We start from the raw sequence: 22924 nt of genomic DNA on the forward strand, positions 1-22924 counted from the left end.
ATGTATCTTTATTCATTAATTTTCAAGATTTGGTTACTCCTCTCAAGTCACCAAGAGTAAGAAGTAGAATCATTTGAATTATTTTATTAAAATATGAGTATTCAAATGATTTTAATATCCATATGAAAAATAAAAATTTGTTTTATTTTTCTAAAATCCATAATCTAATATCTAAAAATAAAAAACCAAATCAACTAGTAATCCTATGTTTCTCCGATTCCTTAATTTTCTCACTTTTGTTAAATAAACAGGTCATACATTCGTTCCCAAGGAAATTCTTCAAAGGTTGAACTTGAATCCAATCAAACCCAGCCCAAGTTTTAAACCCATATGGGTGGGTTATGTGGATCCGGTATTAGCTCTTTGTTAAGAGAGAATCATACTATTCTAGTAAGTGGTTACTGATTCTTTTGACTGAATTGAGATCGATGCTGTTATATGGCACAATATAATCCCTTTTTTGTACAAGTGGAGAGCATAAATGAATAAAGGTTGCCTTTTTGTTAATTAACTAATGTAAAGTTATTATATGTTTTTTAATATTACATAAATTGGCTTTTAGGGTATAACTCGAACTTTTCCAACAGCGATATTTGAGGATCAATTCACATGTATAGACCATATTCGGAAAGGATACATCAAAGGAGACCATATCAAGTACATTGCGCTGAAGTTCTTTTTCCTTCATTAACAAGAGCAATAAAAGATCTAAATAAAGCGAATTCATTCCCATGACGACCTTGCCGATCTCTTCACCAAGCCATTACCGAAGTCCAGTTTTCTAAAGCTTGTTCAACGAAGTGGAATTATGCAGCTTGCAATCTAATTAAGAAGTTTTGTTGAACTCAGAGTGAGTGTCTGGTAGATAACTAGTTGACTTTAATGTAATTTTTTTTCCCTTAGTTCAAGAGTTGCTTATCCGATTGGGATTTTGCTAAGCTGACAAGATTTTTACAGGGCACTTATCAAAGGTTGGTCATACCTTCATATGAGTGTTAGCCACTTGTTGTCTTCAAGCTTTAACTTTGCACTTCTCACCATTTTAGGTTTTGTCTCGCTGTTGGTTTTACCATTTTAGATTTTCTTCAAAGCTTCCACTTTTCTACTTTCACTTTCTAAATTTTCTTTCAATAAAATATTGTTTATTTTATATGTCAAAATCAAATATTTAGTTTATAATCTTTAATAAATATACCAAAACATCTCCGACCTAATTGTATTTTTCGATATGTTGTATGACCAAATCACGTTGATGTCAAGTTCGATGTCCTTCAACATCGGCAACCTCCAAATCTGCACGGCAACATCTTCACGACCGTTAACCAACCATACTCACCTGATGCTGAAGGCCAACAACGGCTTCTGGGCACCATTCGATCACAATACTCTGCTCCGCACTTGCTCGCTCCTTCTTGGATCTCCATCTTCTTCTGCACCACCGCCATGCGGTGGCACTAGCATTTACATGGGTGCCCACAAGGATGACTGGATCATCACACTCGCCCAGTTTGCAGTAGACCAGCACAATCACAAAGAGGTTCCTTTTATCCTTTTCCCACTTAAAATTCACCATTTTTATGGCAGTTTAATGTGTTTTGTTCAAAACCAACCTCATAATATATCATAAAACTCCCCAGAATTATAAAATTTCAAAGGAAAAAACTTGGTTGCTTCATGATTTCTGTACTTTTCTGTGTAAAACAATGTATCCCACTATTTTCTTCTTTTTGTTTGGATGGTTTTATTGGTTATTGGTGGTGGTGCTAAATGTAAAATTTGGTGTATGGTTGGTAATTCATAAATCTCATTTGATATGGAAATTCTATAGTTTCTGTTCGTTTCTTTATATTCTGCATAATGTTGTTTATGGGGTATTTTTTTTGTTTTTGTTGTTGCGTTTGTTTCTGTAGGGTAAGCATCTTCGATATGTGAGGGTGGTGGGGGCAAGCCACAATACGGTTTCTGGCATATTGTACCATATTACACTGGAGGCAGTTGATGCTAATAGGCCTAAGATTTACCATGCAGTTGTTTGGTTGCAGATATTAAAGAACTTCATGGAGTTGCTTGTGTGGAACCCTGTTAACGATCGCTTGTCGGTTCATGGTGTTAAATGTGGTGAGTACATTCAAGTCCAATGATTTATTACACATATGATCTTTTAGTTTTGGTACTAGATTTGTACTTCAAGTTTATCCTTTGTCTTTCACTTGATTTAGGATTTTTGAGCTTTACTCAACTTTTCGTATACTGCATTTGCATGTTTTCCGAGAAACTTAGGAAAAGAAAACAATCTATGTTTTGATTTCAATCGCTATGAACTAAAGAGGGAAGCGATGAAAAGAAATCAACTTGATCAATTTCTCAATTGGCCGTTGTAGGTAATGTGATAAGTACGTAGTTAAAAGATTGGGTCTCTACGACCCCCATTTTGCTCTGTCAATTGTCTATTTGCTTGTTTGGGCCAGCCATTGATCGAAGTGAGCGTGCATCCATACTTGAAAATGTTAATCTCTCTGTTAATCCTTTATGACTATGTTCCCCAGTGCCCTTTCTGAAATAGAACACCTGAACATTTTTTACGTTGTATTATCATTTGTATACAATTACAGTAGTGAGAGTTTTGTTCTGTTAGTGCTTCAAAAATATATTGGATGAGTGTAGTAGCATTGTTCGAGGTACCTCCGGCGGACAGATTATTTTGCATACACTGAGAAGCAAACAGACATTAACCTGACAGTATTGGCATTGAAACTCCATAAGCCATGACACCTATTAGTATTAGGTAATGAAACTAATCAATTTGACTCCAGCTCTAAAGCTTTGGGATCTATGCTTGTATACTTAGGATCACATACAAAGCTTAGGGCTGCAGGTTAATTGCGATCTTTGACTTATATTCTGGACCATAAGAAATTGAGAGGGTTCGTTGTGCAACAGGCCGGCAATTGAACTCTTTGGCCTTTACTTTATCCCTCAATTTCAAGATTTTACTCCTGATGGTTTATATGTGTTTTTTTTTTTTTTTTTTTGTGAAATTGGTTTTGGATTGACAGAGACTTTGTGGACGTTTTATTTGTTTAATGCAGTTGATTTGAAATTGCATGAAGCTGTTATATTTTACTTGAATCATGTAAAACGAGATAGCTTCCTAATCAGAGCACCTATAGGTCTTTGGTTCACATGTCCACATAAAATACAATGCTCAACAAATTCTTATCAGTTTAATTCTTATCCGACCACATTCCATATTTTCCAGTACACTTTGGAAGCAAGATAATTAAAATTCTCAAAACATTGCATACTTCCTAGTCCACTCCTTGGCCGTTTCCACAAACTTCTTTTTGTCTTTCCGGAAGAGCAGGCAGGATGGATTGAGGGGATCCACTGGGTTTGGATCATCAAGAAGTGAGCAAATGGAGAGCAGGAGGCTCTCAATGTTCTGCACTGGATTCCATTTATCCTCTTCTAAAATGTCGACGTAAATAGTCCCGTCCTCGCCGTTAATATTTGGATGATAAACCTGCATAAGAACAAGTTCTGTATGTAAGTCATATGAGCTCAGCATGTATAAGATTACATGGAGACTAGAAAGATTTGGTTTAAAGAGAGAATGACAGGAAAGGTTGTAATTCTTCAAGCTTTGAGGTGTTGATGTGTTTCCATAACAAAGAAAAAAATGTAAAACCCGTCCAAATAATAATACAGTATTGGAAGTAAATCTTGTATTTAGTTTTGCTAAGAGGTTGAAATACAATAATTTGGACATGCACAAGTAATAATGAGTATTTTTATTTTATTTTAAAAGAACTAGCTGGTGGCTTCGCCACGACAATACACATATGTAACTGTAAGCATAATGAGAGTTGCACACTTGTTTAGCATGTGCATAAGGGATTGAGATCATAAGAGTTTATGTTTGACAATAATTGTAGGTTATTAAGGAATGTATAAAGACTAAAGTATAAGCCTAAAGAAGTTCCGGTGCTATTGGTGTTAACCATTCTGATATGGATGCGTTGGAGGAGAAGAACCTAAGATTTCTGCAGCAATGACTTTGCAAGGTTAGTGGTTAAACTAATATGTTGAGCTATTTGTTTCCGCTATATATTTAAACTTACATTTGGTATCAGAGCCTTTTACATATGTCCTTAACCCTATGTTGAGGAACAAAATTTTTATGCAGATTACAGACTGGCTATGGATTAACAAGAATGGTTTGGTGTGTATGAATCAAAGCTTTTCACGCACTGAAATCGTGCCTTAATCCTGCCGTCAAAACTTGCATTTGATATTGATAACTGATTGATGATTATCTAAAGAAATTGTTCCTCGCGTTCTGATGGCATAATATTCATACATTTTGCTTGAATAACAACCATGTTATCTAAATCACAAAGACTTGTTAATATGGCTACATAATATTCAACTTTGATCATGAAAGTGTTATGATTAAAGTTCATCGTTCACAGCCTTCTTCAATCTAAAGAGTTGAAGGCTGAGATATATTGTATGGTTTTTGGGTATAAAGATTAATCACGCATGTTATGTGATTCAGTGATGAACCCTAGCTTCATGAGTCTCACCACGGTGGATTCACTACTGGAATGAACTACAAAAAGTGGAAGCAAGACTTGGAGATTGTGTTGGAGTTGAGAACACATTCTTCAAGTCCTGCTTCCACTTTTTGTAGTTGATTCCAGTAAGTGGTTCCACCGTGTTGAGACTCATGGAGCTAGGGTTCATCACCGAATCACATAACATGCGTGATTAATCTTTATACCTAAAAACCAATATGTCATAGCCTTCATAATCAAGGTTGAACGATGAACTTTAATCATAATACTTTCATAATCATAATCAAGGTTGATTATTCTGTAGCCATATTAACAAGTTTTTGTCATTTCGCTAACATGGTTGTAATTCAAGCAAAATGTATGAATAAATATTATGCCATTTAATAGTAACCACATTGATTAGAGAAAATACATTTTCCATACGTATGTGAATTCAAAGTCATGTTTAAACTTAATTAAGAGAATATCGCTTGTATCGAAACATTTACTACACCTGACCCATAAAACACCTAATAAGGAGAAGAAAGAGTCTAATTTTCTCATTGGTGATGTTTTTCATTACTCATAAATAACTAGATAATCATGTTTAATTTCACTTAATCACATGCATCTTCAAGTTAAACAAACTTACAACTTTAATTTTAAGGAATAAGGGATAGTTGAATTACACAATGGGTTGCTGGTGGCGAACTGGTCATTCATGAGAGTTGAATCTAAAATCATTCACCTTTAAATGAAGAAAGACATTACTAAACAGTAATATTTAGTGACACCTACAACTTTAAGTAATTGATTTGGAAACTAGACAGATAAGATGTGTATACCTTGGTTAGGAATTTGATGGTGGGAGGTTTATTAGGATATTCTGGTGGCAAATCAATGGAGAGAAAGAAGACACCTTGCTCATAAGGAGAATCTGGTGGCCCCATGATCATACCTTGCCATTTGTAAGGGTCATCTTCGTTCACTGGTCCATAACTGCAGTGACTTGGGAAGTCTACTTTCCTCAACCCTTCTCTTTCGTACATCCAGTGCTTTTTAGGTTTCATGTCTTCTAAGACAATTTATACTAGATTAATCAATCAATCAATCATAGCTCATAGAAACGCTAAATTTTTTGAGCAATCGATTATATATCTCCTCTTTCAATATCTCACATCATGCGACAGTTATTTTTCTCATTTACATGATGTAAAAAATAGAAAGACATGATATACAACCAGTTACACGAGATAATTCTCCCTAGAAACTGCAAAATCTGCAAATCGTAAGAGAAGTTATGTTTGAGAAAACAGAAAGAGGAGGAGGATAAGCTATATACCGAAAGACCAGTCTGCCATGTTTGAAGATCAACAACGCCTGGGAAAGAGAATCTGAGGAATTATGTTGAAGCTTTGAGAAGGAATGGAGAATCAGAAAGTGGAAAACATTTATAGAATAAAGGAATTTTTATATGTTTTTTTAATTTATAATTATATACTTTTTCCTACGTTCTCAGAAAAGGGGTAGTCTTTTCTTGTAGATTAAGTCAACCGCGTCAAGTTCTTTCTCTATCCATGACTGGAACTAACGATGTAATGCAAGAGAAATTTTTGCGCAATTTCCTTCTCTATTTCCTTAGGAAGGAAGAGTATGGACCCACTTTTGATATATTTTTTGCCAATAAAGAATGATAGAGCAAGAAAAATAAATCTTAATTTATTCACCAAATAAAAAATAATGTATGTATTGCTTTACTCACGCAACAAATTGATAGGGTTTTTTTTTTTTGTTTTTGTTGACAAATGCAATGTTCGACACTAACTTCATTTAAACATCGGAAGAGAGATTTAAACTTGTGTATAGTGTGTGAAAATACATTGTTCTAACTAACTTGACTAAGCTCAGATCTGCAATGTAAAAGAGACTAAACTCAACATAATAATTAGATGCATACAATGGTCCTTGCCAAATCTTCACTCTCTAGCTCTTGTCACTACTTCAACTACTGTACGTGTGGAAGAAGAGCTAAAGGGTTCTGCTCTTGGTCTCGAATCGAGGGGGCACAATAATCAATTGCATCGTAGTTGCTTGTACTGGAAAGACGATTTGCCGGACCTAGGAGTTCTGATAAAAACTTGCAAAATAGAAACAAGATCCGATGAGGTAATGAGCTCTAGTGTGATGCTAAAAAAATAATGTAATGTCATGATCCAAACTGTTTAGCCATGAAAAAGTTTAGCCAAGTCAAAAATGGGTTACCCCAAATCGGGATTGGAGTGGCCCAAGTACTGAACATCCTTCTATTAGGCAGTTTCCTCTGACCTTAGGTGAGGGCCCATCAAGCCCCTTCCACAATTCTAATTTTGGCGACAATACTATTCAAAAACATAATTACTTCTCTTTTCATTTTGTTTGTAATCCGGACTAGGGCTGGGCACGGGTCGGGCCAGGCCCAAATTTGGAAGAACCGAACCTACCCGTTTTAAAATGTAACGGGCCGCGCCGGGCCTAAGTTTGGGAACCGGACCTAACTCGGCCCGTATCAAATGGGCCGGTTCGGGACGGGTCCACGAGTCCAATAACTTTTTATTTTATTTTATTGTATTTTAATTTTTTTTCGGTTATGGGTATACTACAATTGAAGCAGAATGAGGTGTGGTTTCGGTGCCAATTGAAAAGGAAAAGGCTTGTAGAACCAAAGAGCAGGTTACGTCCATCATGAAAATTTTCTGTGACAAATTCAACAAAAACCAGTAAATTACATGATTTATAATGCATGATCGATGAACTACTTAGGAAAGAAAAAATACCTGCAAAACCCTTATCACAAAATTTTCCCAAGCCCCTCAAAAACCCAGAAAAACCCAAATTAAATTCCCCTACAAAACCATCGGGGAACCCAAATCAAAACCAATTTGGGTTTTTTGAAAATTGGAAGCATAATCGCAGCGGGGGGCTCACCAACCTCAAGTTCTTGGCGTCGATGAACTCGTTTGACGAAGATGGTGGTCAGATGGTGTGTGGCAGGGACCTCGATATACGGTGATGGTGATTAGGTGATGGGTGGGAGGGACCTCGTTCAGGGTTGATGGTGATATAGCGGTATAGACTCATCCCGCAGATCCTTACGGCGACCCTTGTGGCAGCGAACAGTGGATAAACCTACATGCATACAATACGACGCCGGATTGAAAGCCGAGCCAACAGAATCAAAGCCGGTTTGGCACAAAACGAAAGGAAAGGATCAAGTAGGCCTCAGCCAACGATTTGCAGCCATTGATTGAAACGCACCGTATGGAGATTACAGGAGAGAAAGATGCGATGAGGGCTTGGGAATGCGAAAACTGGGATGAAGGAAGGAGCAAAGAGACATGACCTGAGCCACCACTTTTATCCCTCATTTATATAAGGATCTGGATCCCCTAATGGAGACGAGACGGAGAGTCAGTCCGGGAGAGAGAGATCGAGATGGATGAGAGTCCAGAGTCAAGATGTTTGAGAGTTGAGAGGGAGGAAGGTCAATCTGGAAAGGATTGAATCTTCGAGAAACTGAGAAGACATTTGCAGATGACTAGGAGATCAAATGTCCAGATATTGGATGGGGTATACGGTTCGGGCCAGGGGCCCATTTTCTTAGCAATTTATAACCATCTTGCCCGCAACTAACATAAACCCTATCCGCCCCGCCCCGTTTCAGATTTTAAAACACTAGACCCGCCCTGTACCTGCCTATACCCTCCCTTACCCGTGGACAAAGACCCGTTTACCCACCCCTAGTCCGGACTAATGAGTAGGGGTGGTTTGGCATGGGATCCCAAACCGAAAATGGGATCCCGAATTTCAAACCGAAAATTTTTGGGACGAGAATTTGAAGACCAATCCCTAAACCAAAATTTCAGTATTCTCAATTTTCGGGATTCTCAAAATATTTTCGGTATTCCCAAATTTCATACAAATTGAAATAGCAATCATTCATATCAAGTTAAATTAACATGCAACCAAAATAAAATAAGTAACAAACCCAAAAGCAAAAAAAATAAGTTACAAACCTAATATTTTCGAAAACTAACATTACAATTTTTTTATTTTGTGTTGAAGAAATAGACACATTTATAAGAGGTTCATACTGGCTGCTGTAGCGATAAAAGGCTATGGTTATATACTACTTGTAGACCATACCAATTATATTGCTACTAGTAGTTAGCAATAGTTCAAATGTATAATAATATATATAATATTTATTTTCGGTTCGATATGAGATTACCAAAAAATTGAGTAAACAATACTGAATCTTGTACCGAAATTTCAAGATCGGTTCAGTATTTCATCCTGAAAATTTTGGAACTTTAGTTTGGAACTTTTTTGGTTTGGGATCGAAATTTTTTTGGTTTGGTTCGGGATTTTTGGAAATTTTTTCCAGCCCTAATGAGTAGTAGTTCGACTTTTTATTTACTATATTGACAAATAAGAAAAAAAATAGTATTTTTTAAATTTAATTATGACTGTTTTTTTTTTTTTACTACTAAATGATCTAATCTATTGAATAAAAAATTATTCTTTGTAATATAAAGTTGGAACAATGTGCATCCTGCTTGTTCAAAGGGAAAAATCATCATTACAGAATACAGAAGTTGTAGAAATTGCATCAATACTTAAGCAAAAGGAAATGAAAAATGTATAACTGCATAAAGATCAACTTTTAAGAAAACTATAAATTAAAAAATTAAAAAAACACAACCGGGAGAAAGTACAAATCTGATAATCAAACAATTTACTGCAAAAATTGGGAAACGAAATAAGAGTTATTTGCCTATATGATCATGTTTCGGTATCAGATATCAATTTTGGAAATGAAAAATGAGATTCCAAAAAGGAAATTCGAAAGTTAGGAATCAGAGACCAGAAGAGCATCCCATATCATGTCCATGTCCAAGGAGGGCATTCTACTTAATTGAACAGCATCCACATCTGCTGCTGATACTAAATCCTGCTGGTGGTGATGGTGATGAGATCCAACTTTACTCTCCAACTCAAATTGCCACTCTTTTCTTGTAGCGTTTTGGCTCAAATTACTATTGATCATGAGATTATTGTGATCGCCGCCATCACCCGCTGAGTGCTTGTTTGATGACGCTGATTCGGACGAAGAGGACTCCTTGATGGCCTTCTTATGTGCTTGTGATGATGATATTGCTTGCAGCTTTGCTTCAAGAAGAGCAGCTGTGGTTCCTTTCAAAGCACTGGCCTTAAGTTGATGCTTCAAATCTGGGAGATTCAACTGTGCATGTTCGCCGCGCAATATATAAGCTGCGGTGTCATATGCAATGGCAGCCTCCTCAGCGGTGTCAAAAGTCCCCAACCAAACCCTTGTTCGGTTTCTTGGTAATCGAATCTCAGCCACCCATTTCCCCCAATGCCTCTGCCTAACTCCTCTAAATAGCTTTCCTTGTGATGATGAGGAGGAGGAGGACAAATTGTTATTAGGCTGCTTTTGTTGTTGATTGATCTGCTGCTGATGCAATCTTGATGATGATCTTCCAGTGTGCTTCATTGGCTGCGTCTTCGTCGTGCTTAGCCAGTAATCATTGAAGCCTTTGGATGAGTGGTTTGCTAAAGTTTGATTAATTTTAAGCCACTCAATCATGCCCGGCTGATGCTGAATTTGATCAATTGCTTGAGGAGCAGGAAATGAAGGGATTAATAAAGAGGATAACTCATTACACCTTTTGGTCTTGCCAAGTGAGTTTACAACTTCAACTTGCATGGACGACGATGACGATGGGATGATGATGATGATGATGGATCTAACAGACTTGGTTGCTGCAAAAACAAAGTTAATTTCGGAAATCTCGATGGTTTTGATGACAAGGAAGGTGGAGAAGTAGGTGGTTGATCAGAAACTTGAGCTCTAGTCAGCTGTGGAAATGTTTCCAAGAAATTTAGAGGAACAAAAGGACTGCTTGTGTTGTTGATCAAATTGGAACCCGAAAGAGAAACATCCTCTGCGGAAGAGCTACTAGACTCCGATGATAGTGGCGATTTTGATCCACTGCCACCCCAGCTGGCTGGATGATCACCAAACAAATTTGATCCAATATTGTTACTAGTTGCCATTCTTGGAAAATAAGAGTATGGCAATTGCTTTTCTATGAAGGTTTCCATCTTGGGAAACTTTTCCTCCATGCTAAATTCTAATACAACTTTGAGTGAAAACACAACAAAGAAAATAATGGCACAGAAATGATGGGAGATCATCAAGGCACTGTGTTGCTTTATATATATATATATATATATATTTGCTGCCTCTAAAGCCTAAAGTTCTCACCTCCTCATGTGACAAGTATTTTGCTGCCCTAATAGAATATTAGGGAACCTACTTTATATCGATAAAGCAAAAAGCTATTGTCCTAGTCAGATCTCTCTCTCCCCTCTGGGTAATTGACAAAAGGAATAAGCTCACCACCTTCCATTTTCCTCCCCCACGCAAATTCGTGCTTGCCAATATTCTTTGATGTCTCAATGCAACCAATCAGAACCCGCCAGCTCAGGCGCTTCTTGGCTTACCTGCCATATGGGAGGGTGTTACATGCAGTGAATCTTCCCCAGTGATGGTGACTGCATGCAATTTCAACCTTTTACTTTCGTTTCATGCCTCTTTATGTATTTGATCATGGATTTTCTATGTCATTCATCATGTGGTTTCTCCAAAATTCACATGCCCTCGTTCCCCCTCTTTATACTTTCTATTTAATTTATATATAAAGTTTAGACCCTTTTTTTTTTTTTTGGTTACAAATAGAGGTTTCGAATTCTAGACCTCTAGCACTTATCCATCGCTCTACTGATCATTACTATTAGCAAATTTCAGTAGAATATATAGCAAGGTTAAACATTTTAAGCCCTATTTTTATTAAAATTTAACTAATGTAATATCAATATAAATAGCAAGATAAACAGCATGCCCATCTGCTATAATAATTGGTTAATCAGTCTTAAATTTTAAATTAACTGAGATGGCCAACCTCATGATCAGCGGTCCTATACATTGCACGCAAATTAGTGGAAGGCTCATACGTACTATTGTTGGTAAGCCTTCATTTATCAATATTATCATCGACATAATCATTTGCGTTGAACCGGCCTTAAATCCAATTTAAACCAGCTATTATGTTAGTTAATTGAATTTCGTTTCGGCCGGAATGTAATGTTTGATTATTTAAGTGTTAGGAAATGATGGCTGTCTTTTCTGGATCTAGTTGCATTAAACAAATGGTGATGAAAGTTATCGGCACAGGTATACCTTGTTTGGCTTTTTCTTGGGGCAACATGAGCATGTGTCTTCTGAGGAGGGTTTACAGACACTCAATAAGCACCTCATCAAAGGTAAAAGCTACGTATGATATATATTTTTTTTATTTTAGCCAAAATGTTTTTTGAAACGGCATAACTTGTTACTTTGATTCTTAAGATTTGAAATCGATAAAAGTGATATTTAAGTTTGTCTACTATCAATCTTTTTGGTTCTTCCCTGAAAAATCTTTGTTAAATAATGACTAAAATAACAAAACTACCCTCAATTTAGTAAACTATGGACCAAAATTATTTAACAAAATCTAAGGGTATTTTGTCATTATTTTTTACAAAATGACTAAAACGATTGGTTGTGGACAAATTCAGGGATCACTTCTATCAATTTTAAATCTCATATACCAAAATGAGGAGTTATACTAATCTCATAGGCTATTTTATTTAAAGAGCCTATATATAAGTATATAATTTCCAAATTGTGTGGTGTTAGTAAGTTTGCAGCCATTTTAAGCTACCTAATTGGGTCAACGCCACTTGGAGGAACCACGCAAGGGAGGAACATACAATAACAATATGTTCTAGAGGGAAAGGAGAGCGAATCTTGAAAGAAAAAAACCTTAATAATTTCACTTTTTTGGCAAGTTTGTTTTACAAATATTATTCTAATTAATTAGGTTAAGTACTTTGTAAATGTTATCTTGGAAAACAAGCACATGGGTAAGGCTGAAGCTAAGGTACCTACATTATGTTTTTACTTGTTTAATTGAGGAGTATTAGTAGGCAGAGGCACCAGGCTATGTTTTCATATGTAAGCTTTTTTTCCTTTTCTCTTTATATCTTTATTCCTTCCTGTGTTCTGGACCTCAAAACCCTAAAGCATAAGCAAATATATAAATAGAGAAACTGCTTGCCTTCGTTTCTGAACACACATCAGCAATAGCTAGCTTTTAGTTTAAATTAGAGATTTAGTAGGAGGAGCTTGAACATGATCAAGGAGTGGATGACAAGTCATGAATGGGGACTCAGTGCCCTGTAAATATAAAATATATTGTGACAGGTCTTTGCTTAATTTTATTACAAACTTATCTGTTTCTCAGTCTTGAAGATAAGAATTTTGCAGCCTGTATATCAAAGGAAAATATATATTACGAAGGAAGTTGAGATTCAACCTATGTCCGAATCATATTCTTTTTTATTTAAGTTATCTTCTTTTATAGTCTTTTTTTATTGGCTTCATCCCGTCTCTTCCGTTACAGCTAGTAACATAAAATCAATTGGCAATATAGAGAATAGTTCAACTATTTATAAGTACATGCAATGTTCATCTTCTCATCAATATGAGATTCATTCTCAACATGTCATCTCACGTGTGCCGAATTTTTAAGCTTAACACATGGATAACGCAAATCAAGTAACATAGAGCACGTGTGGCCGTTAGGCTTTGCACGTGGGACAACCTGCTTACCATGAAGAAGGTTGAGTTTCCACCATAAAAGCAATTGGCAATATGAAGAGTAGCTTAACTACTTATAAGCTCTTGCAAAGTCCCTCCTCTCATCAATATAAGATTCATTCTCAACGTTCATTGTGTTTGGTTCTCCTTTTTACCATTCTCTATTAATAGTTATACTTATCTTGTAGGTTTTTGAGTAATGTTGTTTTGTCATACTTATGTTGTCAGATAATACTTATGTTACCAACAAATTGTGTTATAAACATTTAGAAAATTGAATATCAAACTAATTTATGATTCAGATACACAATACAACAAGAGAAGAAATTGCATGAAATGTGCAGCTATTTTATGTTATTGATGCATGTCATTAATTCAAAGGTGTGGACTGCTCATGTTCTAACAGTTGCCAACTCAAAGCATTAGTTTTTGGTTTGATCAAGGTAGCTAGGGACTATGATAAATTAATCACATATATATATTATAACATATATATATATATATCTATATATATAATTAATTAACAGGCATATACATGCATAAACAATAGATCTCTAGCTACTTTTATTAATTATCATTATCATTTTCTAGAGAAAAACATGTTGAATATTCCACATTTTTGGTCCGGGGTGTGTGTGTCTGCATATATTTAAGTATATGTGGGGGACAGAGAATTTGTCCCTTGTCAACAGTTTATACACTTCCCTCACAACAACTACGTACCCTCAAAGTCTAATCAATTTGTTTAAAGTAAATGGCATCACAGATAATCAATTTATTAATCACTCATTGGGGCTTAATTAAGCTGACACTCAAAGAAAAAAACAGAAAAAAACGAACAGGTTCGTTTCTGGTGCAACTACTCCAAGAATTCGACTATTATATATGTACGCATGACTTTCCTTTTACTTTATTCTTCTCATCACATCGATCGACTTCTTTTTTTTAGGGTTTTGATCAACCCTAGCTATCTTTTTGCAAGGAAGTTCATCCCCTCCACGCTTCCCCTTCAGTAATTCGATCTTTAATTTGTAACAGCACACACAAACACCACATGTTTCTATTGCAAGATCACCATATCTATATAAAGTTAGATAAGATAGATGAAAAACATGATAAGAGAGTGTAAAAGATGAAAACGACTGCATATATATGAAAGAGAAACCTTTCTTGTTCGAATGATATATTCCAATATTTTTTGTTTTGTTTTACATCGCTTACTCTTTCCATATTTTCTAGCTCACAATTAGGAGTTATTAAAAATCAACAAGTTTTTATCATGATTTTTTTTTATACTAATGCAGGGCGTTGTCGACACGAAATCACAAGGATTACGCCTCGGATACTATCCAAATTAGAATGTCAAGAGCGAAAGGTTTCTACATGGTTTTGTTGACTTTGCATATATATGTAATACAAAGAAAATTTGAATACAGTAGAGAAAGAAAATGCTATTTCATTTAGTAATGATAGAAGGAATTTTAAGCTGCGAAGTTATTATATCGAAGGCATAGAAAATGTTATGGCACTAGAAACCTAATAAAATAGAAAATCAACCAAAAAAATGTCTTACCAAGAGAATCGAGACTTCTGGCAGCCTATATATTAGACATGCACATCACATATTTGGCACTATCACATAACTCAAACTAAATGTGATAGAGTTTGTTTGTACCATATCCCAAAACTATTAAGCACCAATCAACAGTATATTATCAAGGACTCACAAGACTTTTCCTCCAACCAGGAGGCCAATCACAACGCGACACATGTCGGTATCAGAGGCCAATCACAGCGCAACACGTGTCGATATCAGAGGCCAATCACAACACGACACGTGTCAATGTTAGAACAAAGCTAGAAACTCTCTTCTATAAAAGGGGATCATTCTCCCACAATAATCCCTATGTCATTTGTACTAAACTATTCATTAGAACTCACTAAAAGAGAGCTTGAACCTATGTATTTGTGTAAACCCTTCACAACTAATGAGAACTTCTCTACTCCGTGGACGTAGCCAATCTGGGTGAACCACGTACATCTTGTGTTGTTTGTTTTCCTATCTCTATTCATTTACATACTTATCCACACTAATGACCAGAGCAATCTAGCGAAGGTCACAAACTTGACACTTTCTATTGTACCAAAGTTCTCGCCGATTTTGTGCATCAACAAAGTTCATACTTGAGACATATTAACAAGGAGATTATAATGCAAGCTATGAACAATGACATTACTATTTTAATATAATTTTGAGCACCTACTGATCATGTCATAAATTATGAGAAATTTTTCAGTGTGTTGGGAACAAAGTCCGATACAATAAGTTCTATAATACAAGTGGTTGGATAATTGAGGAAAAAAAAATTTCAACCACTTGTGTTTTGATACTTGATAAACTAGACTGTATTCTCAGCACACTAGTGAAACTCTCCATAAATTATAAACCCAACTTAACACTTAATCATGGATGTATACTGATTAAAAAAAAAAATTCATGGATGTAAATACATGCATGAATTTTATATTCTATGCTTAGCTATGTTATAAAAATTTCAATTCGTAGGTGGGCAGCAAAACCTCTTGGAAGATGACCTAAAAACCCTTATCCTGTTGGTGAAAATTTTGTTGCACTTTGTTTTTCTTTAATTCCAAATTAAGTTGTAGTTTGCTTATCTGTTGATGAGTAACATCATGACCTCCACCAATCGATCAAACTAAACTAATATATATTTTAATGAAAAGAAAAAAAGTAGTATGGAGTGCGCTTTATCTTTGTTTTGACAAAGCATGATCATCAATGCCGTTATGCTTATCAACTTATCATTGTCATTAGTTAATCTAATCATGGATAACTAAGGTAGGCAAACTTAATCTTGTTTAGAGAATATGTGGGCCATTAGGGATAATTAAAACAACAAAAACTAATTCTTATCTCATTAAGTGAAGTGTAGTCGGTTGATGGAGATACAACGATCATTGCTTTGTGTCCAGGCCACAGAGGCGTCATTTCTAGGCGATGACCTAGTTTTAGCGTAATTTTGTTTATGATCCATTATTAGACCAATTCGACGTGAAAAACGAAGTGTAAACTGTCGACTACTTGACGCTCTTCCCCTCCTCCTTTATTCAGGCTTGGGACCGACAATGTAAGATAAATTTACATAGGCGGAGTTCCATTAGGGATATCAAAATTATCTGTTAATACAATGATATATCCATAAGATTAGAACTTAACGTTGTTACTTATAAATGAAAAAAAAAATCACTAAACAGTAGTAACATTCCTTATAATGTAATATTGCACGCATATGGGCAGATAGAGGAAATGAACACAAAGCGAGGGCTTTTTTATACAAATTTCTTAAGTCCAGTTATACTTTTCAATATGATTTTTAATTTAATATAGTAATGCATCGACTCTTCCTCCCAACATGATCAGAGTTGTATGCAGTAATTTATTGATTCCGCTTTCAGAAACCTGCTTTCTTGCAAAATGAATTGTTTGTTTGTTAGAATTTCAAAACTATTAAACATCATACAAAATTAAAGAGTACCCATCACACCAAGATGCACTTATCTGAACTTTGATAGAAACTTTGTTAGAAATTTCAACTCGATCAAAAGAAAAAATAGTGCTACATATCAGTTTTACAAATTATGGGTATCCTCAAATAATACATCAACAATCAAGTCAGAGAGTTTCTCAAATCAAAGCAATTCGTTTTCCACCTATACTTTATTTAACAAAATAGTACAAAATTCAAAGAAAAATGTGCCTGAAAATGTGCCCAAATTGATTCCCCGTTGACATGTTAAAGTCTTAGGATATAAGGTTTTAAATTCACCCATGTTTTAAGTCTCCAAATAACACAAAGTCACCGATGAATAGAGCATCGAATACAATGGCAACAGCTATATTACATGACAAGTGTTGACAACTAGTGGGGGCAGGAAAATCAATGTGCATGCTCAGAGGGATTTGGATCCTCTCCGGATCCCCTCCCTGGGGATCCCGGGGATCAAGACAGAAGGATCGTTTATCAAAGATCGTGCGGTCATAATTAAATGTTTTTTATGCAAAATGAGATTGCTTTACTTTTAAAAATATAAAAAACATTTATTTGTGACCGTACGATCTTTGGTGAACGATCCTTGTGCCTTGATCCCCGGGATCCCCAAAGAAGGGATCCGGAGAGGATTCAAATCCTGCGTAGAGCAGTTTATATCCAGCAAATCAAAAATTAAGATCATCTCCAACCAAAAAGTAATTTGAAAACGACATATTTTAGAAAATCGAATAAGCCTCCATGAAGGTTTAAAAAAAAGGAAAACTAATGAAAAATGTTTGAAAACTGTGAGCTTTAATGATAAGGACAAAATAAAAGGTAAAGTGAATAGTATCAGAATTGACTTTTTGGTGTAAAAATATGGTTTTTCGTTAAAATGAACAATATCGTAGGCTTTTCGTTAAAACTCCCTTAAAAAAATGTCAACCTCTAGGTACTTGGACATTTCTTTTTTGTCAAGTTCATCACTTGATAACATGGTGCGCATCCTAAAATGTATTAAAAATTATAGAGGAGTTAATATTAAACCCTCCATAATTGGAGATGGGAACATTAGCCCTCTACCATTCCTTAAAAAAGAAAATAGTTTAAGGGCTAAATTTGTGCCCAAGAGCTTATATTTGCCATCTATGATTGGAGGCCTAAGTATATATTGAATAACCTCTTTTTACTTTCACAACGGCTAAGAGCATCTCCAATATAGCAGGAAAATGATTAGCCAAATTTTTATTGATGAGCCACATTGGCAAAATCAAGCTCCAATAGAGTAGGCCATTGAGTAAGTAAACTTTGCCTACTCCCCCAATGTATACAGCATTGCCTACTTCTACATGTGTAGGCAAAACTGAACCTACATATCTTTCTATCTATAATAAAGTATTTTGTAGGAGGGAAAGAAGACAAAAATAAAAGATAAAAACAAATCTTATAGGTGAAGGACAATAATAAAATGAAATTTTACCTACTTAGTTTACAAAATACTAGGGAGACCAACATTTAAGACCATATTTTGTAGACCACATGACGTAGCAGTTGATAGTTGGACTCTTTTTTAATCATTTAAGGAGTCCAACCATTAATTGTCACATCTTGTGGTTTACAAAAAATGATTTAAAAATTGATCTAGCATCACCCATTTGGTTTGGCTATTCCATTTGAGTAACACTTTTTCATAAGACCATTGAGCATGCAACTTGACACATTCGCCGTTATAGTACAGTTTTACTTATTTTGTTTGCCTACACCATTAAAAATCATTAAAAATGCTCTAAAAACGTTTCCAGTCAAAAACACTTTTGAAATTGTTTACTAATAAATAGTTAGTTGTAGGTACTTTTTAGAAAGCTCACCTAATTTATAACAATGAAGCCCTATTAAAATGAACAGTACTGGAAGCTTTTTGTTAAAATTCTCTTATATAAAAGCAATTTTGCTAAAGTGCTTATAAAAACTGTCCAAAATCAAAATGAAAGATCTTTCTTTCTTCCTTTTTTTTTCTTTTTTTTTATTTATTATTATTATTTTTTTTTAATACAGTTTATAAAGGAGATCTAGTCTCCTACTCACGATATGATTTGTGAATGTAGGAATGATTGAATTCAGATCCTTGTCGGATCCTTATAAAATCCATAAATCATATTCGTTTATTGTACATTGTGCGATCAGAAATTATTTTATTTAAAATTAAATAAAAATAATACTTAACAAAAAATAACCGTACGATGTACGATTAACGGATATAATTCTTAATCCTCCACAATCCTCACAGAGAGGAGAGAGAATCCTGTTGGGGAATGATTAATGCGCTTAACGGACAATTGGGTACTCACTAATCAGTACCCAAACCCTCTTATGTGGCCCAATAAAATGATTACACCTGTCATATGAAACTCTCTCCCAAACTCATAGTTATCTTGCTACCCAAACAGCAATTTTCTCCTTTCAACCTTAACCAACCATACTTCTCCCACATCAGGACACAAGCAGGCACAAATATACATTTTCACCCATAACCACCAGCCACCGTCCTCTTCCACCACCATCAGCCACGTCCATTCCGCGTCTGTTGACCCAGCCCAATCCCTACTCCTTCAAACCCAGCCCCAATCCCGCCTACATCATAATTTAAAAGTAATCGCATACGGCTCACACCCTACAGATCCAATGCTATGTAAATCTGACACGCATGTTATAAAAAGGTTGTATCTCATGTCTACATACCATGTGATATACTCACTCAGACCAATGAAGCCTGAAGTCCAGACTCACATTTTGAAAACTTACATCAACTAAACAATTCTAATTCATTCTAAGTCGCTATCATCTTAACTAACATTCTAATTGGTTGTAGGCGAGGATTGCACGCCTAGTTGGTCTTCGCATTAGAAAACATGCCATGCCCGCCCGAACTAAAGAATGAAGACCATCTCGGCTTAAGTGAAGAAGGAAGTAGATTCTTTGAGCAGGGGTGATGTAGCACAATTACCATGAGAAAGATGTACCTAAGCACGAGGGTATAACTTTGATGTCCTAGGCTTGTGGTGGAATGTGCAACTAGGCATGCTTCTATATATTGAACAAGCACCAGCAGTGACGGTGTGTATCCCTTTTCCTATTTCCCTTTTCAAGACTTACAAAGAGATGTAGAGCTCAATTTCCTACCTTTTAGTCATTCAGAGCACATGCAATACATGGACAAGCAACATATAGTATCCTTTGAGTCCTCTTTCAACTTCAGAGAGTATTAACTCACTCAAACAATTAGAGAACGATATTAACACTTTTGAGCATGTTTCATATATGCGAACCTATGCACAACAATTATTCCCTAGCCGACAAGCCTCTCTTACAGTAATAAATTACAGATCGAAATGACAGTAGCATAGTAAATAGAAAAACAAACTAGAGAAATTGACATGTTTTAGTCAGTGGTAAGTCAACCCCCGAGCCAAGGGCAAGAGACCATGCACAAGAACACACACGGGCATGAAGGTACAAATAAGCTTATTGGTACTGTTATAAAATCTATGCCTCCTACTTCGAACCATTACATGGGCATCAAAGTGTCGTTCTTTCAAAGCCTCCAATTGTAAAGTCGCAAATAGAATCAAAGGTCCTAAATTAGTTATGAATTTGTAATGGACTCCTAAATTATTTAGGTTTACATTCTCCTACATCAAATATATTTGTACCCTTACTTAAAAGAAACAAACCAGCAACCATCTCTATGGTAACATCTGATTCGGAAACAAATCAGAACGAGCTTACACACCCAGATCAGGCGATGGTTCATCAAAACATCAAAGGTTAAAACTACACCAAAGCTATTAGCTTTCGTATAAAACAAACTCAGTTTTCTGAAATTCCAATCAAACAATTCTAAATCATGACTTATTCATAAAAGAGAAAACAGCATTCAACAAATACAGAGTACACATCACATTAGCGAACTTCAATTGTTTCAAATTCAAGTATAACATAACTCACAACGACATCTCCAACATCAATCATTCGGCACTTGACAAATAAAAATAAAGTTGGAAGCCACAAACTATTAGATCTCAACAGCTATAAATCAAGCCAAAGTTAAGACAAGAGCTCCAAATTAGACAACTCCATTCTCTTATTTCGTTTTATTACCTCCGGCGGAATTCCCTCCCGCCGCCCCCGCGGCCTTCTTCGCCTGCTTTTCTTGCAGCGCTTTCGCATCCCTGCAATCGATTTTTCAAAGAAACAGATAAATTTACAAATTGGGTTTTATCAAAAGCTTAAAGCAAAGTATAATATTCAATAAAAGCAGGGAAATTGGACCTCTCTCGGCGCTGCTCCGGCGTCAAGCCGTCGTCTTTGTTTTTCCCAGCCTTGGCCCGGGCGGCGGCTCTCTCCCGGTCACGCTCTCTCTGGTTGCCGCGTGACTAAATCTCAAAAATCAAAGAAAACACACAATTTCGTTTTTGTTTCAATCCACAATAACAAAGAAAAAAAATACATGGACTCGAAGGCAATGGAAACCTGGCAAAAAAGATTCGAAACGTTGAAAAAACCATGATTACGAGATCAATCATAAAAATTGAAGAAGATAATGAATGAATAAAAAATCAAATGACAGAAGATTGATAAATAAATAAATGGAATTAAAAGAAGAAAGGATATGAGTCATGATGCAGATTGCTGAGTGCCAAAGCAAAGGAATAGCCGAGGAGCGGAGAGGAAGACAGCAAGTCAATTGGGAAAGAGAGATCTGGGGTTCCAAGTTAAAGGATTTTTGGTTTTTTATTTTTTTATTTTTTTAGGGTTGCAATGCAAAGTTGTAGGGTGGTGGCAGCAAATCATTACCATAAATAAGTCATGAACTATTCATCATCCGGTTGGGCTTGGACTCCAACTATTACGTTAATTTAGAAGCATCTATGGCTCGTTTGATAAATGTGGACCATTCGATCTTGCGACCATTGTACACTTGAACGTTCTAGATCGTACCACATTTACAAGCGTCAAGGAAGGTTAACACTTTGACATCAGTGGGCCGACAACATCAAACCTATGTGTTTGCATAAAAATAAATAACGTAATTGAAGTCAATTTTGTTTAAAAAAGCCAGCTTATGCTAGAATTGATTGGAATCTAAGTCGGGCATGGTAAGACCTGACAATTGCCCTAACAATATTTGATCGGTGGAGCTTGTTTTTAGGGTTTGTGGGCAACTCTTTCCCTTTTACCTTGGTAAATTGGGCATGTGTGGACTTGCTTTTAGACATAGATATGATGGTTTCATAAGGAATGATGGATATTAAAGACTTCACATGCAAATCTGTCAATTGTGCGTAACTCAAAATTACTGTTGTATGTAATTTTTATTGTGAAATCGAGTTGCATCTTATGTCAAAAATCACTCAAATTCGAGTGAGCCACTAGTTATAGCACTTTGCAAATTGACTTCAATAGAGAAATAATCTTATGCTCATATCATCACCATCATTCTCAAGTTTTAGACTCTAGTGTGTGCATGAAGAAAATTTGATATTTGCACATACAGAAAATGAGGGCACCTTAGGCCGTCTCCAACCGAGGGCTAGGTCAAAGGGCTCGTGGGCCCCATTGGACAAAAAAAGGCCAAAAGGCCAACCTGCTGGCCTAACCCAGCCAGCCAGCCCCGGGTCGGGCTAGAAATTTGAATGCAACAGCTAGCTGACGTTTGACGTCAGCTAGCCGTTTTATTTGATTTTTTTTTTTGGCCAAATTTTTTTTTTAAATATTTAATTGTAGGTCCAAAGGTGATTTATTCAAAGCTGGGCGTTGCGATGTGGCTTTTATAAGTATGTTTGGGTATTCAAATCTCTCCCACAGCTGATGTGGGACTCTCCCACCCACTTCCCTTTTCTTTTTTTTTTCTTTTTTTTTATTTAACTCTAAATAAAATCTCTCACATTTGACTTGAAATATATAAGTTGTATTTTTTAAATTTTACTTGTAGTTAAATTTAAGTTGTATTTTTTAAATTTAAGTTGTTGTAACTTTTAAATTTAAATAATAAA

The 22924-nt window shown here is 35.7% G+C and overlaps 3 protein-coding genes and 1 long non-coding RNA gene across 8 annotated transcripts; 1 reads left to right on the forward strand and 3 right to left on the reverse strand.

The window, feature by feature from the left end:
• Positions 1–1007: 1007 nt before the first annotated feature.
• On the forward strand, positions 1008–5239 carry LOC103963495 (cysteine proteinase inhibitor). 3 transcript variants are annotated; one of them, XR_007256526.1, is made up of 4 exons: positions 1008–1537; positions 1911–2118; positions 3936–4064; positions 4187–5239. XR_007256526.1 is itself a non-coding variant. In XM_048579560.1 (3 exons), the coding sequence occupies exons 1-3, from the start codon at positions 1229–1231 to the stop codon at positions 3941–3943; spliced, it is 525 nt and encodes a 174-aa protein (XP_048435517.1). In that variant the 5' UTR covers positions 1008–1228; the 3' UTR covers positions 3944–4132. The 3 variants fall into 3 exon arrangements, 2 of the variants coding, with proteins under 2 accessions (XP_048435517.1, XP_009374588.2); XM_048579560.1 differs by lacking the exon at positions 4187–5239 and having other exon boundaries at positions 3936–4132; XM_009376313.3 differs by lacking the exon at positions 4187–5239 and having other exon boundaries at positions 1012–1537; positions 2043–2118; positions 3936–4132.
• Positions 3193–6200, reverse strand: LOC103963496 (ubiquitin-conjugating enzyme E2 4). 3 transcript variants are annotated; one of them, XM_009376314.3, is made up of 3 exons: positions 5899–6200; positions 5402–5631; positions 3193–3523 (listed from the first exon to the last, which is right to left on the reverse strand). In XM_009376314.3, the coding sequence occupies exons 1-3, from the start codon at positions 5915–5917 to the stop codon at positions 3290–3292; spliced, it is 483 nt and encodes a 160-aa protein (XP_009374589.1). In that variant the 5' UTR covers positions 5918–6200; the 3' UTR covers positions 3193–3289. The 3 variants fall into 3 exon arrangements, with proteins under 3 accessions (XP_009374589.1, XP_048435518.1, XP_009374590.1); XM_048579561.1 differs by having other exon boundaries at positions 5402–5646; XM_009376315.3 differs by having other exon boundaries at positions 5402–5628; positions 5899–6194.
• A 3102-nt stretch (positions 6201–9302) lies between these two features.
• Positions 9303–10915, reverse strand: LOC103963497 (ethylene-responsive transcription factor ERF062). Its single transcript, XM_009376317.3, is given in 2 exon segments — positions 9303–10341; positions 10344–10915. Coding segments are annotated over 2 exon segments (1368 nt in total). The 5' UTR covers positions 10815–10915; the 3' UTR covers positions 9303–9444.
• A 9889-nt stretch (positions 10916–20804) lies between these two features.
• LOC103963494 lies at positions 20805–21306 on the reverse strand. Its single transcript, XR_001954571.2, has 2 exons — positions 21201–21306; positions 20805–21100 (listed from the first exon to the last, which is right to left on the reverse strand). It is a non-coding gene; the product is annotated as an uncharacterized LOC103963494 (long non-coding RNA).
• Between the last annotated feature and the right edge of the window lie 1618 nt (positions 21307–22924).

This window comes from the organism of the source record quoted next, unplaced genomic scaffold (genome assembly GCF_019419815.1).
Source record: "Pyrus x bretschneideri cultivar Hongxiangsu unplaced genomic scaffold, Pyrus_bretschneideri_v1 Contig14, whole genome shotgun sequence".
Lineage (NCBI taxonomy): Eukaryota > Viridiplantae > Streptophyta > Magnoliopsida > Rosales > Rosaceae > Pyrus > Pyrus x bretschneideri.